The sequence below is a fragment of the Pristis pectinata genome, chromosome 14 (genome assembly GCF_009764475.1).
Source record: "Pristis pectinata isolate sPriPec2 chromosome 14, sPriPec2.1.pri, whole genome shotgun sequence".
Taxonomy (NCBI): Eukaryota; Metazoa; Chordata; class Chondrichthyes; order Rhinopristiformes; family Pristidae; genus Pristis; species Pristis pectinata.
In genome coordinates this window covers 39,017,844-39,036,033 of record NC_067418.1, presented here as the reverse complement: position 1 = coordinate 39,036,033, position 18,190 = coordinate 39,017,844, and the positions used below count along the sequence as shown (strand labels likewise).

The following is an 18,190-nucleotide window of genomic DNA, read 5'->3' as shown; positions in this document are numbered from 1 at the left end:
CTAAACCTCCTCTAAAACAATTAAAAACTGATCTTTTACCATTTCATTTTTATTATCAAAATTACTGGTGACAAAACTGTTCTGTTCTGTTTAAAAGTTACCCTAAGAACATGGTTTAAGTGGTGTTGCACATGTGATAAAAATAAGCCCACTCTACGGAACAATTGCTGGTAGTTATAACAGAGCTCTTCAATAACTACGGCAGTTTAAAGAGTAGTATGCAGATTAAACGCTTCACTAGTCATCAACAAAGGAGAAGGGCGTCTTGAAATACAAGTTATATTTTGAAATCCGACTTGAAAGAAATTTTGCATTGACTTAACTAAGGGTACTAAGCCCCATCCCCAAACAGAGAATTTCTAAGCATACTAGTACAATGAAAGAACTGTTAACTCAAGAGGCAAGCGGAAACAACCTTCTAGTGCCCTGCAGATCAAAGCCAGTCACGGTCTATTCCCCTATTCAACGGCCACTTGTTGCAGAGGTTGCCCTGTCATGCTTACTGTTGGCTCCCAAAAGCTGCAGAATGCCAGGGAAAGATGAATGGGTCTGCAGGGGCCTCCAAAGAGAATTCAAGACTACATTTTGAGTAGATCTGTCATTCTTCTACGCACTGAACAATATCTGTGGATGTAGTTACTTAATGTAAGGATTAGCAGATCTTGAAGACAGAATGCTTTCAGGAAGGAGACGTAGGTGGAGTGTGTAAAAACTGTGCAACAAAACTGATTTCAACAAGAATGTGATGATATTTGAAATCTGAGCACAATGCCATCTGAAAGCTGATTTATCTTGGTATTCCTTGTATTAAAATTTCTGTTTTCAGTTTTCCAACACTGCAATGCTCTTGGCAGCTTCCTTAGAGCATTAGCTTTTCATTATCCAATATACAACTAAAAATGTTTATTTTATGAGATAAAGAATTATTTTACACCTAATAATATTGGCTAAGTATATTTTTAAGGTGTTACTGAGCCATACAGTCTAGGAAGATTGAAGGTCTGATTTGTGCTCTATGATTTGACCTGCTTGGATAGTAGTTGATATCCATGAGCAGCATGCAATGCTGAGAATTACTGCATAAATTCACAATGATTTGTGGCTGCAAAGGAAAATGATGATTGATAGGTTCCTTTAAGAGAAATTATCTGTTTAAAATATTAAAAGGACCTGATAAGGGAGAAAACATATTCCCTCTGAAAACCAAATCAAGACAATTATAATCCTAAAATCCAGAGCCAGGATACAATCCAAAATAAGATCAAAACCATTTCAAAGAGAAACCAGAAATCAGGCATAGACCAATAGAAGTCTCACTTCTTTCATCCAAAAGGCAACAGATGCTGGGGCATTGGAGGTTTAAAGGCTTGGGATGATAGATGTTTGTTACACAAGGCTAATAAGGGATATGGAGCAAAGGTGGGCAAGTGGAGAGAGAATTAAGTTCAGAGTATTGTTTAAAGAAACTACAGAATTTTGCTGGGTGTCCTTGTGTATGAAATCTGGAAAGTTATCGTGTAAGCACAGCGAGTAGTTAAGATGGTAAATGGAATGCTGTCCATTATTATAAAGAGATTTCAAATAGTGGTGCATGTTACAACTTAACAGGTTGTTGGTGAGAGCAGATCTGGAATACTCATATAGTTTGTTCTCTTTTTTTGAAAAGAAAGGAAAACAGAGGGATATACTTGCTTTGGATAGAGTTCGGAAAAGATTCATTATGTTGATACCTGGTATGTATTACAAGGTGGAGCAGGTTGAGCCTATACATAGTGGAGTTTAGAATTCTAGAGATGTGACCACACCAAAGTTTGTAAGATTCTGGAGAAGCTTGACAAGTTATATGTTGAAAGGATATTTCCCCTCATGGGGTTGGGGGGGGGGGGGGAGGGGTAATCAAGAACTAAAGTGCCAGATTTCAGAATATTTGCCCTTTTAAGACAGAAATGAGGAGGAATTTCTTTCTTCAGAGGGTTGTGAACCTTTGGAATTCTATACCCCATAGAATTGTGGAGGTCAAATTATTGAACATACTGAAGGTTGAGGTAGACAGATTTTGTCTGCAAGGAAGTCAAGGATAAATGGGGGACAGGATAGTGGAACCGAGACAAAAATTAGATCAGCCACGATCATGTTGAACAGTGGAGCAGGTTTGAAGGGCCATATTGTCTGCTCCTGCTCAAATTTCTTATCTTCTTTTGTGCTTGACTGAATGGTGGAGGGGACTCCAGGTACTTAACAGTGGCTTCTAATGACCTAAGACAACTCATGGCTTGGTTGAATCTCTGAAATTACCTTAGTGAGAATAAGGGAAAGAATGAATGGAAATAGAGGAAGTTTTTAGTCATGCATGACAGAAAGAGGTACATGTCAACACAGCATTCAAGATGGTTATGATATATGATCAGCCAACAGAAAGGCTTCTAAAGAAAATGAAGCCTCTGGCAGGATTTTAATTTCGAACCAATTTATTCTTTATCAAAAATATAGCCTTCAGAATGACTCCCCTGTGCTTCAATATATTTAATTGCACCATTTCCACTTGGGATACTCTAATGCAGCTCCTCCATGTGATGAACTCAGTAACTTCCCCAGAAAATCCTGTAAATTGAATGAAACTCTACTAAATTAAATCCAGCTCCCTCGCACTGTCAGCCTTAGTAATTGTTCCCAGTTGGCTGAATGCCTGCTGTTCCAAGTCCAACTCTGTAATAAAGTCATTCGCAGTGTCTCCTTCTATTCAGCATCATTTATAATATGCTAATGTATTCTCTTGTTCTTATACTCAGGTATTTACCTCCAATTAACATATAGAAGACCAAATCCCAGCAGGAATCTGGCCCTCACCAAACTGGCCTTTGCCTATTTGGGAAATTGTGTGGGACCAGTAACCCATTTACTGCAAGAAATATCTTTGGACAAGTCTACTCTGCACCCAGGGGAAGTGTTTTTTAATATATCTTTGAATATTACGGCTCTGTTGGCAACAAACCTGTTCACAGTGCAGAAAACAACAGTTAATTTTTCTTTTTTTAAAAGGCTACACAATAGACTAGCGCAGTGACCAGAACCGCCTCCTCACATCTCCAGCAACCCAGGTTCAATCCTGAACTCCAGTGCTGCCCGTGTGGAGTTTGTACATTCTCCCCATGACTGCATGGGTTTCCTCCCACATCCCAAAGACATGCTGGTTGGTAGGTTTATTAGTTGTGTAAATTTTCCCTGGTGCTTAAGGGAGTGGTAGAATCTGGGGGGAGTTGATGGAAGTGTGGGGAGAATAAATTACAGGAAAAATTACAGGAATGGGATTGCCCCAAGAGCCAATGTAGATCCGGTTGGTTGAAATGGCCTCCTACTGTGTGAAGGGAAATATAGATTGCATTCAAGCACTTACGAGCTTTCTAAAACCATGGGACACAGTTGCTTTCCCTTCTTCCAGAGCTCAAGTATAACTAGAAAAACAAGAACAATTTGTACCAGAATCACACAGCAGGTAATTCAGGCTAAGAGTGTTACTTATTGTAGATGCCCAGCTGACAGAAAACAAGGCAAATGTTTGAGATTTCAGAAGACGGAAATATCCTACATCCTCATCTTGAGCATTTTGAAATGAATCAAATACTATCAGAAGAGAAAATGATGCAACACATGGAGTGGGTTTTGAAAAAATTCCAGGGATTCCAAAATCAGCAGGCCTTTACGGAATTTATCCAGAATGCACAACGAACAACTTGAGTCTGATTGCAGAGTCAATGAGTTGATTCCTTGGCTGTGAAATGCCTATGTTTCAGACAATACTGAATTGCCTTTCCATTAAATCTCATTCCACTTTTCTTAAACCCATGTTCAATCCCTACTCAGAAGCTATGTCACATATCTGTCACTGTAAAACAGAAAATTGGACTCTCAGCAGAATGTACCGTCCCACAGGAGTTGGGTGCACTTTAGAGAAGCTTGGTCGAGAGATAATTTAATTAAAGCTTGCAGAAGAATGAAGGAAACATCTGGTCAGACAGGCAGTTTAAAATAAATTGGTTTCAGGAAGTTTTGACACCCAAGAAGGTCAAGTCCACTGAGACCAGTCATACAATAAGAAAGGAAAATCACAGTATTAACCATGAGGGCGCTTCAAAAGATAGTTTGAAGTGCGACAAAAACTTTTTAAAAAAATGCAAGTTTTAGGAAACTTTAATGTTGCACACTCAATAACAGTTTCTTTAAGCTGATATTCTTTTAAATACATTTTAAACACTGACCTATACGAAGACCTGCAGGTGATCAATGAGTTTACATGGCAGGTGAAAGGATTACAGTTAACATATCCATTTTAACAGCACTCGTTAACAAATTTAAAATTGAACCAACTGTATCTAGAAGCCACATCAATTTTGATTTATGGGACATTAATGCCATTTGTGGCATGTTTGGGTAGAGAGCCACTATGAATCTTTGCAAAAATTAGTACTTGTTGCCTACTCCTCTCTCCACAGATGCTGCCCAACTTAGAGTATTTCCAGCATTTTCCGTTTTTAATTGGAGACATCAGACCGCCCACAGTTGTCCACCAACGTGCAAGGAGGTACCCACAGTGAAGTGTCTGACAACTGTTCAGTGAAAGAGATTGGGCAGGGCTGTGTAGGAAGCAATGGTTACTCCTGGCTCAGAAGCAGTGCTGTAAGGCACTTATTTTCAAAGCTGTTCGTACTTCCCTTCAGTTGCCATTTCCTGAAGCTCAGAAGACTCAGTCATCTAGAGTTAATCCTTCAAACCAGGTTCAGTCAGAAGATGTCAGCCTCATTACACTATTTAAAATCCCAATATGGCTTATTGGTTGCTTACCTGCTGTCCTATCTCAGTTACACTTGAAAATGAGTGGGTTGGAGGATAATTACAGTTTGGTTTCAGAGCTTTAAAATTTTATCATAGCCAAACACAACTAATCCTTTACATAAATTATTTTAAATACTCTGTTGCTTATGTACATAATCTTGTTTGGAGCCTTTACTGGAATACTTAAAAGACCCTTTTTATGCAGAGTTCATTAACACCCGTCAAATATGTTACAAACACAATTTTACCAATTTAGAGCTAAAGTGAAGCTCATTTTTCTCACCATCGATGTCAGAGTGGTTTAATAATGTATCACTGAAAAGGTGACTGGACATTCCTTCATCTGAAATTTAAAAAAAACATGAAATATCAATTAAATCCCAGCCCTTACACGTGACCCTCCAACATTTATAAATTTCATTAGAAAAGATAAAATTGACCAGAATTTCCCATTTGCTGACTTCACCTCCCACATCAATGTCATTACAGAGAATGTGTACCAGTCATCTTTAAGTAAACCAATGATAATACACCTCCCACACAAAAAGAAATGTCTTCTTTCCAATTTCCTATCTCATTCATACCCAAACAATGCAGCTACCTTATCTCAAAAGCAGTTGATAGTTGCTATGGTTACCTGAGCAGGAAATTCCTTGTTGACCTCCTCTGCAGAAGCAGAGGTTGGGTGCGACACAGTAACCATTCCCACATCCAAAAGAACACACAGCTACAAACAAAACAGGAAAGGTCAAAGATTAATAGGCAGCACTCTCCCATGAGAAAATGTTTACACTAATCCACAATAGTTGAACTTTGAAACAGCTTGCAAACAATCAATAATTAGTTTCTTTGATTTTAGAAACAGTTACTTGACTTTTCCAAACCACTTTATTGCAACAGTCATTACCAAGTACAAGCAATGTATTTTAAAGGATACTCCAACCAACACTGCCTTGGATATGCAGCAAAGATCCTGAGAATATGTCCTTGTTGGGGAAGTTTATCAGAGTTCTATACCCTGAAACAAAGGAATATAAGGATATACTGGAAGGGAGCATGTGAAAGTGAATCAGAAATTGAAGAACTGTTGGGGTAGAAAGTGAATCAGCAGCTGATAAAGTGGGGACAGACAGTGAAATCAGAGGTTGGTGGGATAAGCATCAGAGACTGACAGATATGGCATGTGTGGATCTTGGATAGGAATCAGACCTGCCTTCGCTCTGACCTCCACACAAACCTTGGCATTCTCTGCCTTAATTAGGCATTAACCACCATCAGCTGGGAGGCATGAGAGAGTCCTGTCAATCACAATGCTTGTCCAGCAAGTGCTAACAACTTCAGGGGTGTGCATGAGAGTATGAATGAAAGCAAGGGTGATTTGTGTGTTTGTGTAAAGGGTGGCAAAAGTGTGTGCAGGGCAAAGACACATGCATGGGTGAGAGTAAGAATGTGAGAGACAGAGTTTTCAGCAAGTGAGAGAGGAATTGAGACAGAGTGAGTGAGTGAGTGAGAGATTGAGAGATATTGAAGAGCGAGTAAGCTGGAGAAAGTGTGAGTGAGTGCATAGTTGGCAATGTATCACACTATATTTCCAGTCATAGGCCAGAAATTGTCTGTGCAGGTAAGAGATGCCCTTGTCACAAGAAAATGCCTTTACCCTTCACTCAATATAGATGTGCGTTGAAAGAATGTTTAACCAAAACAGAAGTGATTGGACAGCAGCATACAGATTTTGGAGAGAAAGTGAAGCCAAATCTGAAGAATTTCCTTCATCTTGTCACTTACGTATCACACACAGTCCACTGCCCAGTGTTGGGCTCCATCCAAGGCAGCACCCATTCGCATATCGTGATTGGCACATATGAGGACCATGGCGATACCTGCAAACAAAAGAACAAAGAAATGCCTCACAGAGATCTTGCTCTGTATCATCAGAAGACTGAACAAGCTACATTTACATAATATTGCCAAAAGAGTGCACTGCCAAAGATAAGCTAAGAAGTTAATTCACTTACAGTTTTGTGGGCAAACATGAAAGCCCATTTGCTCACAGAAGTGGCCAGTTAATCTGGCTTGGCTGAGCAAGAAATGCTTGCAAGCACAATTGTTATGAGATCTGTCCTTCAACCTCACCAATTTACAATTGCCCTTTACAAACTAAAGCCATCAGGTTGCCTATTCAAACCAGCATCTTAGTTTAGCCACAGCAGTTCTGCAAGGATATATTGCTTAGTGCACAACAATTTTTTTTATATTGACATAAAAGAAATGCCCAATTGCTGATTGTTAATATTGAATACATTTAAGAGGTCATATTTCTTTCAAAGATGAAAGCAGCTACTTTTAAACTCAGAGTCCATAAATTTTAGAGCAACATACACAAAATGCTGGAGGAACTCAGCAGGTCAGGCAGCGTCTATGGAGGGAAATGAACAGTTGACGTTTCTGGCTGAGACCCTCCATCAGGACTGGAAAGAAAGAGGGCAGAAGCCAGAATAAAAGAGTGAGGGGAGGGGGAGAAGCACGAGCTGGCGGGTGATAGGTGGATCCAGGTGAGAGGAGGAAGGTAGATAGGTGGGGGATGGGGGCAAGTGGGAATGATGCGAGAGGCTAGGAGGTGATACGTGGAAGAGGCAAAGGACTGAAGATGGAATTTGATAGGAGAGGACAGTAGGCCGTAGAATAAAGGGAAGGAAGTGGGGAAACCAGAGGGAGGAAGGTGTGGGTGATGGGCAGGTCATGAAGGTGGGGGAGGGGAAAGAGAAGGGGTAAAGGGCCAGATGGATCAGATTCGGGAGCTTCTAAATAATTGATCTCACTCTCTCTCTCAGACACATACAATTTTAAACTTTCTCTTTATCAACATACAATGTGGTAATACCACTAAACAGTGAAGCTGTTGCAATTATTTTCCACGTTGAATTACTGGAATTTTGCACATTTCCTCACTATCTGGTATTAGTTCTGAGACTGTGGCTAGTTGAGGAATAAAGTGCGGATACGGCTTGAGAATTTCTGATAGTCCCTTCATCAATGACAGTTTCCAATGGAGATGGCTTCTGAACATTTCCTTTGTATGTTCACTGTCAAATCCCATGCCAGAGATCTGAACATAGAACACAAGCTACCACTTCAGTGGAAGTATTGAGAAATGTTGCATTGTCAATGGTACAGCTTTTCAGATGAAATATTAAACTGAGGTTGTGTCTATTACTCAGAGAGTTATTTGTTCTCATGGAATTATCTGTAGAACAATGAGTTCTTATAATATCCTGGCCAAAAGCTATCCCTTAACCAATACCAAAAGCAATTCAACCAGTTAGTATGTTGACATTTGTAGAAAACTGTTATGTTCAAAATAATTGCTGCCTTTAGCTATGTTAACAGCAGCATTTCAAATTTAACTCATTGACTGTGAAGTATGTAACCTAAGGAACAAATGAGTAATTTTCACTTTTTGACGATGATGCAAGATGCCTTTTCTCATTTATTCTTTTCATGAAGGTCCTTAATGGAGTACTGTATTTCCAAATGCCTTACTATATGAGCCAACATCTAATATATTTAATACCCTGGTATGAATTCCATTGCTTGTTGTGCAACTTTGTGAAGTACCACAGCCACAGACAAGATCCTCAAGTTCAACTTTTTGTATCATTTGAAATTGTTGCATATGCAGAGTCCTGAGATACAAGATAATCTTGTTATTTCAAACTGGTCTGGTTTCAACTAAGCTTCCCACCCAATTTCAAAAGCACAAATTATCCATTTAGTTAAGAAAATAATAACAAGATTAGGTTATTCATCTCGCCGTCTGCTTTGCCATTCAGTGATAACATGGTTGATTTGTACCTGAACCTCATTTACCCAACCTTATCTCATACTCTTCAATGCTCTTTTAAAAAGAATCTTTAATTCATCATCCCCTCCTGCTTTGACTTGTTTGTGGACTCCTGCACTGTTCCAATGAGGCCCAGTGTAAACACAAGGAACAGCGTCTCAACATCCAATTTCCAGATCTAGTACTGAATTCAACAATTTCAGATAACTTGCTTTTTCTGTTCATAACAGAACTGGGTAGTTATGCATGAATTCAGTTTGTCTCTCCACCAAAACTGCCCAATCTGTTGGGCACTTCCTACGACTCTGACCTGCATTTCACAGCTTTTACATATTACCTTTCACTGTTTTTTCTTTCTCTAATTACCCTCATTAAGGTATCGATCAGATGGCATCATCAACAGTTTATCACCATGGCAAGCTGAGAGATATTCTTTTTATCCTACCGATCCCACCACACCCTCTCTGCAATTCAAAACAAGCTAGTTTTCTCTCTCTTAGTTGTGATGAAGGGTATTTGACCTGAAACAATAACTCAGCTTCTCTTTCCACAGATGCTGCCAGACCTGCTGAGTGTTTCCAGCATTGTCTGTTTTATTACCTTCATAACTCTTAACTGACAAAAATATATTAACCTGAATTTTGAAAGCTCCAATTGCCCACATCCTTTTGGCCAAGACAATTCCAAATGTTTGTGTGAGAAATTTCAAGTAAAATGCACAGTGCCATAGCTCATTATTATACAAGTTGTCTAAGCTTTTCACATAAAAGCTTAGAATTGTTCTTGCCAAATGGTTGTGGATAATTGGAGCTTTTGATAGCCAAGGACAAAACTCACTGAGGACAGACCCTGACAAGATCAACATGCACCAGGTTTGTATGGTATCAACAAAATTGTTTCCAGTCTGCACACGAAAGTTACCAGAGCTATATTCTCAAATGTTACAGTTAGGGATCCCATGCCCACAGTAAGCTGACCAGTCCAAGGAATTTCCAACCTCTGCCAATGGAATAATCCCCACCCACACCAAGAAGTACGCCCTGATCCCTCCCTCCCATTCAACACAAATACGCACGTGAAGAATCCCAGAGAAGCTCCAAGCGCTCCGTACTATCCACACATAAAATGCACCAGAGGGTGCCCAAAGAGTGCTGGTAAGCCTACAATGAATTGTACCCCCACCACCATCCTTGTTTGGCCTTAGGAGAGGAAGAGCCAGCAGTACATGCTGATGTGTGAAAACGTTTATGCTCAATCCTTGGTTTAAGCATTTGTATTTCTGTGTAGATAGCCTTACTTTTAATCCAATCCATTTGCAGTAAAAAGGTTAACAAACTCAAATTGCTTGCTGTTCCTGCATCTTAACTTGCCTTGATTTTGTATGGAAGGATTCCAGGTCCCTCTGAATACCAATGTCTCCCTTTCTAAAAAAAGATTTTGTATTCCCACAATGCATAATTTCATACGTCTCCACTTATGTTCCATCTGTTCTGTCCATACTCACATTCTTACCTCCCTCTGTGGCCTCTCTACCTCCTCCACAAACATTGCTTTCCATTTCCCTGTGACCTTAATTCTCCATCTGACTCTGACCTCTGCCTTAGGCCTCCTACACTGTTATATTGAAGTTCAGCACAAGTTTTAGGAACATCATGGATAGACAAGTTGCAGCCTGCAGGACTCCAATCAGCCACTCCAACCTCCTGCACCATATTTTCGGCACTGAGTTATTTTTTCCTCTCCCTTCTTCTGGCATTTCAGATTTCATTTATCCTCCCCTATTTTCTCTCACCCTCCTTTCTAGAGAAACAGGGTTATATTTTCCACCTTCCAATCCACATGGACCATTTTAAAATCTTGTGAATTTCATAAATTCAAATCCAATGCAGCCAGCGTCTCTATAACTATCTAATTTTAATGCCTAGAATTTAGACTACTAATTCCACAGGTTTGTAAGAATTACATCCTATTCATTTTCCTGATACTATTTCTCTCGTCAAATTAATCCAGAGGTCACCCCAACTGCTGAACATTTCAGATGTCTTAACAATGCTCCTCCATTCTGCCTTGTACTTGGCTAATTTTGTGTACTCTGTCAGTAAGGGAATTGCCTAGTCCTTACTTTCTTTGATTAAATCACTGGAAATTTCTTAAATTCCTCATTCTCACTCGCTTTTTCGTTCCCACCATTTCTGGAATTGTTTTCATCTTCTACAATGAAGACTAATTACCAAGTACTTTTTTAATGGCTCTATCATTTCCTTATTCCCCATTATGGTTCACGTCTGCCTGTAAGTAGTGGAGCCACACCTGTCAAAGTATTTGCAGTCTGCTTTTATGTCTCCTGCAAATTCCTATTCAATTTTCTATTTCTATTAATTTCTTGGTTATAGTTTTCTGAATTCTAAAACCCTCCCAATCCTCAGGCTTGGCACATTTTTTTTTAGCAAAATGCTCTTTTCTTTTCCTTTAATCTTTAATTTCTCATTCGTCACAGCTATGCTACCTTCCTCCTTGAGTTTTTACATTTCTTAAAGAAATGTTACATGATGATCGTGTTGGCTTTTTATTCCAGCTTAATTTAGTTATCGGAATGTAAATTTCCCAGCTGGTTGGGCTTTGAATTTGTGTTTTCAGATCATTAGTCCAGATTTCTGTGTTATTAGTTGGGTTACAAAACCTCTGTTATAATCCCATTTTGTGTGCAAACAATATTTATTTCCACCAACACACTAAAAACTTGTTCATGGAACCTTCCAGATGCAAGATAGTTGGCACACTTGCCTACTTTGCAACTGAATGTAGAACATACCAGAATAGCAGGGAAGCACAGTCCCTTCATGATCTTATGAAGCTGAATGAGAGATGGTACGACAAGCAGAGCAATTAAGAAACAGGCAAAAGTAGACAACTGGAAAAAGGAATACAAGTTCCAAATGAAATTCGGATGCAAATTCGTGAAGGATTGTCACCTTTTCATGTATTGTTTTTTTTAATTGCCCACTGCCAACCCCACCACCAAAATCAAACAGACTTGATCCAACAAAATCATCATTTACAAGAAATATGGAATCCCAAACTTTCTATGAATTCTGCCACCAATGACCACTTTCCTCTTACAGTTGATCATTAGTGAGGTCAACCACAATTACATGTACTTCCAGATCTTAGCAAGTTTATAGCTGATGTATTCAGATTCCTTCAGGGTAGATTCAGACAATACCAACAATATTGAGGCTCCATTCTCCTTTTATTTAAGTTTGTGTCCCCCATCCAAAGCTGCTTTCTGCTCGTTTGTTACACATTCCTCTCAAAGCCAAAATCTCCACTGGTTCCTACTGTTACACTCAATAAGCACTCCCTCTGCTGGTGTTTCCTTAAACTGCACCCAATTGACATTGATGTCAAGGGAAACTAAAAAGCTGCAGATGCTGGAAATCTGAAATAAAAAAAGAAAATGCTGAAAATACTCTGTTGGTCAGGCAGCATTTGTGGAGAGAGAAACAGTGTTAATGTTTAAGGTCAAAGATTTTTCTCAGAAGCAGACTGATGTCAATATTTGTCATTGCCGTTTGGCTTAAATATCACATTTATCACACTGTAGAAAATTATTGATAAATAAGCACATGTCTGAAAATGTACTGAGCAAGTAGGAAGGCTCGAAAGCAAAGCAATAGAATGCAGGTGTTCAACACTAACTTGAAAATCGTTCCATCAAATCAATCCTACAATAAGCTGAATGGCCTCCTATATATGATTCTAATAAATGGAACCAAAATTATTCCACAGAAAAAGGCCACTATCTTACTCCAATTTGTAATCTGAGAATAAATTCGAATATAATAAGCAGATAATATCTCACAATAACTTCTGGTGTAAGTTCTGATATTTCAATTTCAACCTTAATGATTTTTACTTTTTGGTTTATTGTGAGAACGTGATTGACAGCTTTGAGACATTCCCTACAACTGAAGCCTGACACCAAGTAACATTAACAGAAGTAAGATTTATGAGACAGATATTGTTGGATTTTTGTGGGTAGATTTACTCCAACAACCACAGCAACTTTGCCTCCAACTACAAAAATTTGTAATGCAGGACAAAAGTATGCAAACATTCGCTTTTTGTAATCAGACTACCATTCTTGTGAGCATTCCCTGTATGTCACAGCATCAGAACTTCAACATGTTCATACCCATTTATCATTCTGTATTGGCAATTTTATCATTTGCTGATTGAGATACTGAAGATAGAGATGAAGAACAATATTACTTCAAAAAAGGATTTGTCATCTGCACAATTCTGAACATATTTATCCCGTGACAGCAGGAAATGCCTCTACTAAGCGAGAAAAAAAGAGCAAGAAGTATAATAACTAATTTGTAACGTACATTATCTCCTTTGATTCCCAATGCCCATTCTAGGATACAAATATTGGTCATTCAGAAGAAATATGATCAATGAATCTTATCAGGTTATTAGAAAATGTTGAAGAACAGAGAACTTCCTAAACTTTCAGAATTCATGCAACTCAGTCCATCTCCATCTGTAAGACACAAGATGAAGCTGCAAGCCTACTCCTCAACATGACAGAGAAGGCTCACAATCTCACCAAAAATTGACTCATTTGTGAAATGGGGTCTTGCTCTATTCAACTCCCTCCATCTCGGTGGAAATATTTACTGCTGACAATTAACCAAATATCAGTAACAGGTGAGACAATTAAACCATCAAGGGGAGAAAAGCAAGCTACTTTGCTATGCATTGCAATTCACATCAAGTATGAAAATTGATATGCTGCGATTATCAAGCCAACATAGGAACTGTTTTGCACTACAGAGCAACATCTTCTCCCTTTGCAAAAATGCAGAAATGCACTTCCCAACAGAGCATTATAAATTAAGAATTTCCATCTCCATTGGATATTGGCAGTTGTCTTATACAGACATAAGAATGGTTGTTGGTGAGGTAGGGGGCCAAAATGGAGAAGATTAGTCTGAGCTGAAATCACATTCATAAACTCATGTTTTCTGCTTAAAGGAATGCATTTGGCACCATACAAGGATAGAGCAGGATATAATATCTACCTCACCATCAGAGAATTGATCTCTATTGCTCAAGGGGCTTTCACCATTGAAAGTTTGTTGCCTGGTAATTATGACAGCATTCAAATCTCCTGTTACAATGCTTATTCTGTCTTTGTCTCTGGTGATTTCTTCTTTGAACTTTCTTCTTCTAAGTTAATAAAACATCACCTATATACTCTTCATAGTTCTGAAATTACAGAGCACCAAAATCAACCCATCAACCCCCAATTCTTAACCCTTCTTTCCTATGGAATCAAAACTGGATACCTCGTAATCCTTCATTGTTTCTGCAATGTGCAGGGTTTTTGGAATTCATTTGCAAGATATCTGATTACTACTTGTTCAATTACCTTACCTTCACTTTTCAATATGAGTACTGCCCTGTTTACAGACCTAAACCCTTTATTAAATTTTCTCGAGAAACAAAGTTGACATTTCGCAAGTGATGCTGCAAGATGAGTGCACGTATACAAGAAAGATCCTGCTTTCCTTCATGGGGCTGGGCTGTTTTCAGCTATGGCAGGCATTGTTCTCAATATCACTGTATATAGAAAAGGAATATCAGCCAGAGTTCATAGTCTAACAACTCCTACCTACTGAAGGTGTTGGGACTCAGTCCAAATTCCAAACTGTCCCCTACCATCCCCGTGCTCAATGCCACAGACGAACCTGTCTGGTCAACAGTGAAAACCGACACAGATTGTATATTAGACGCTGTCCACATCTGGTAGAACCCAGCAAGACTCAGCTCTTTCACGTGAAGGGAAACATGCATAAATCAGCCATTTTACATAGTTAAGAATTTGAACGCTCCAGCGAGCGAGGAAAATATAATGACCCTTAAAGCTGGTTTTAAAACAAGAATAGCTGTGGTTGCCTTCTTCTTCTATGTGCCTATTCTACTGTGGAACAAGTTGGTCCAATTGTCCTGTCAACCAGCTCCATTTCAATGAGAAGCTTGTTGGAAAGAAGGTGGAGTGGCATTACAGTGAGAAAGATGGAGTAAAATGTAGGGGGTAAGGATGGGGCAATGAAGCTTTTCTTGACACCAGCTTGCACAGAGATTGAGTTTGTTGTAGACTTATTAGTTAAGATCACAGTCTGTATGCCATCACATGACAGATGGAAGATCAAGATAAGTTTCTGGGGCAGTCAGATTTGAAAAACATGCTCCAAGAGTTCCGCTTGATTGACAGAGACAAAGGATTTTGGAGATCTAAAAAGGACCCTGCATGGCAATTGATGCCACTTCCTGCATTTCTCTTGGCATTGTTATGCTGAGAAGTCCACATCCACTGTGTGTCTAGATGGATGGAATCCACACTATGATTCATGGAGCAGTTCCTTGGCCATTGAAAAGAGATGGCTGAGGAGGACCCTGTTGATGTCTTTCCACATGGCAAACAGTAGAAGTTCACCTGCAGTTGCTGCAATCAGATTTGTCCACTTTGGTACAGGTAGTCATGATCATGGCATCTCTGAGGTTGCCTGGGATGTTGTGCTCTTCCAAGATCTGGGATATGAGGTTATGGACTTCTGAATGAAGTTCTGGATAGTTTGCAGTGGGTGAAGACAAGGACACTCGTGGCAAGGAGAGAGTTAAGGTTGAAGAGTACTTCAAAGTGCTCTTTCTAACAGGCCTCTCTGTCCTTGATAAGCTCTTCTCTGTTCTTAGCTCCAAGCAAGGTGAGTCCTTTGGAAACTGTACACACTGCATTACTGCTACTCCATAAAAAAAATCACTGCAACCTCATCCATCATGCTACAGTATGACATTTGCATATGTGCACAGAGCCCAAGCTCCAAGCTTTACACTTAACACCTGCCAATAAAAGGTCGTATGCCAGCCAGCCCTCTGACAATATAGGTACATGCAGAGACCATGGAAAATATGAACAATTTCCTCTATTTTGGGCACCATCTCTCAACGAAGGCAGATATCCATGGTGAAATTGACATTCACATTCCACACACTAGAACAACCTTCGGAAATGAGAGGTAATTCAAGACCTCAAAGTTCATGGCCTACCTAGCAGCAGTAATCCCTGGTTGGTTGCCTGTCTGCCTCCGAGGCATTGACTACCAACATCAGGCACCTCAAGTGCTGCATGGTACAGCAACTGCTGTCTGTTAAATCCTCCAAATCCACCAGTACAATAACAGAATGAATGTCAGTATCTTGTTCTAGGCCAGCACACCCAGTACTGCAGCCTTAATTACACTCATTTGGATCCAACAGGGAAGTCACGTTGTTCACACGCCAACACCAGACTCCAAAAACAGATACTCTGCTCTGACTTCATCACAGAGTTTACCAAGTGGAATTGCAGAGGAAATGACTCAAGGATGTTCTCAAAGCCTGCTTAAAAAAGTGTAACATCCTCATTGACTTGGGAATCCCTAGCCCAAGAACACTTAGAATGGCACTGAGAACATTGAATCCTTTCACTGGTACCTTAAAAGAAGCCTAGCATTAAGAGCCGCTTCCCAAAGTACCTCCATGTGCATCCTATTAAGCCAGTTCCTGCTGACCAGTGGAAGAGTCTGTGGGTCCCATGTTGAATCCAAAGAACTGGAGTGGAAGCAGACCATCCTTGATCCCAAGAGACTGCCAAGCGAGGCAAAGAGCGAGGCAGCATGGCAGTCTTAGTGGACACAATAGGGGCTGTCCATCAAAAAATATTTCAAAACAAGTTAACCAGAGGGAAGCAGCAGAAGAGTTTAAGCCCTTTGAATGAAATGACATGCAAGATACAATATCATAGAATGGCAAATAAAGACAAAAGTTTTGCCAAAGCACAATTTCTTCAGGTTGGAGCCCCTTTAAGAGAAAAGAATAACAAATAGTGTCATTCAGTTCCAACACTTCTCAGAGACTGACCAAACTGAATGAAAAAAGTTTTCTTAAATATCTTGCAGGAGCCCTGCAAACTCCTTTAAGTGCTTGTTTCTGCAGACTGAGTAACCTTTTCCAAAACACTTCTAAAAAGCTGTGAATGAAGACTTCTATTCCAATAAAAGCTCATGCTGTTAATCTTTTTTTATTGCAGTTATTACACTGTAATGATGTTTATCCTACAGAGGCTCTGTTTTGCTAGGAAGTGACCCACTGAGCAGTCCGATATCACCTGAAAAACATCTGGTTCCCATTCCCATTGACTAAATATTCTGAAGGCTGGTTTCTGTAGTCATAATTACTGTCAGTCACTCTAACCAACTCTGGGTCAGTTCCATAAATGTGTTCATGTGAAGAAAATACAGTATGGAACAAAAGAAATGAAAGGCAAGCAAGATAGGAAGAGGCTCAGTAGAGAATGTGCAAGGTTACCGTCTATTCACTTACAAAGGTGATTAATTCATTGGCACATTTTTCAGTCTACTCTAATATAGTCTTCATTTTTTTTCTGCTGGGGCCCAGCATCATACGGGTATCCACAGGTATGCTGCTCAAGTGACCACTCCAAGTATGAATCCAGAAAGTGAGGCAATTCAATTATGAGGTGCCTCAAAGCCAAGCTCAATCTCCTCCTTATCCAATGTACACAGGTTGGTGGAGAGAAATCAGGGCAGGATTGCAGTGGCTTTGGCAAACACATGCAATTCATCTGATATAATGTTCAATGAGAACTTACAGCATGTGTGACTGAAGTGTATGGGAGACTGTAAGTCAAGTCTCCTAAATTAAAATACAATGAAAAGAACTGCTAACAAATAGATAGCAAACATTCCATTCCAAATTTCCAGACTATTTCCCATTCATTCCAATTTCATAATTCCCAAACGATCAAATAAATTATTCACTGATGTTGTTCAGAATCCCAAAGGAATCAAATATCACCCTCTAGCTGATTTTCATTCTTGGCCAGTCTACAGAATTCCCAATAAAAAGCAAAATGTAATTCGAAATGCAATTCAAAATTGCATTTTGAAGTTTACAATCAATCCAGGACAAACATAAGCCCAGGTGCAACAGCACATATCAGAAACCAAAACCATTCCATTAAATAATTGCCTTTGTTGAGTGTTTTGTGTTACTTCAAATGAGCTGCTGACTGCATGACTGAGTGGGTGATGAGTTGAAGGCTTGCCAGGCACTTATAAGAATTTGGAGTTTATAGTCCCTGGCTCATGTACATAGTTACTTGGCCAAGTAGTTAATGTGTTCATCAGGATCCAATTACAACCCTCATCACACTAGTACCTTTAGAAATGACACACTTCATTGAATGATTGAAGCTATTGCAATGAATAAGCAATTAGCCAGGGACCCTAAGATGAATTAAAATGGGGCACAAAAGATCAAGTTCAAAAGCATTTAATAGTCATAAGTCACCTTCACCTTAGCAAGATGGTGGAATCCATTATTCCTATGTCTTGGGATGTCCAGTTGTTTCAATTTCTATTAAGATATCCGCAATGTTGTTAGCTGCCA

General features: G+C 39.4%; 1 protein-coding gene across 1 annotated transcript in view; it reads right to left on the bottom strand.

Annotated features, from left to right (window-relative positions):
- Positions 1-18,190, bottom strand: part of LOC127577995 (von Willebrand factor C and EGF domain-containing protein-like) — a 189,590-nt gene that overhangs the window by 139,430 nt on the left and 31,970 nt on the right. The window contains exons 3-4 of the mRNA XM_052029702.1: positions 6,616-6,710; positions 5,468-5,557 (exon numbers count right to left, since the gene is read on the bottom strand). Coding sequence (XP_051885662.1) covers positions 5,468-5,557; positions 6,616-6,710 — 185 coding nt within the window. The remainder of the gene's footprint in view (positions 1-5,467; positions 5,558-6,615; positions 6,711-18,190) is intronic.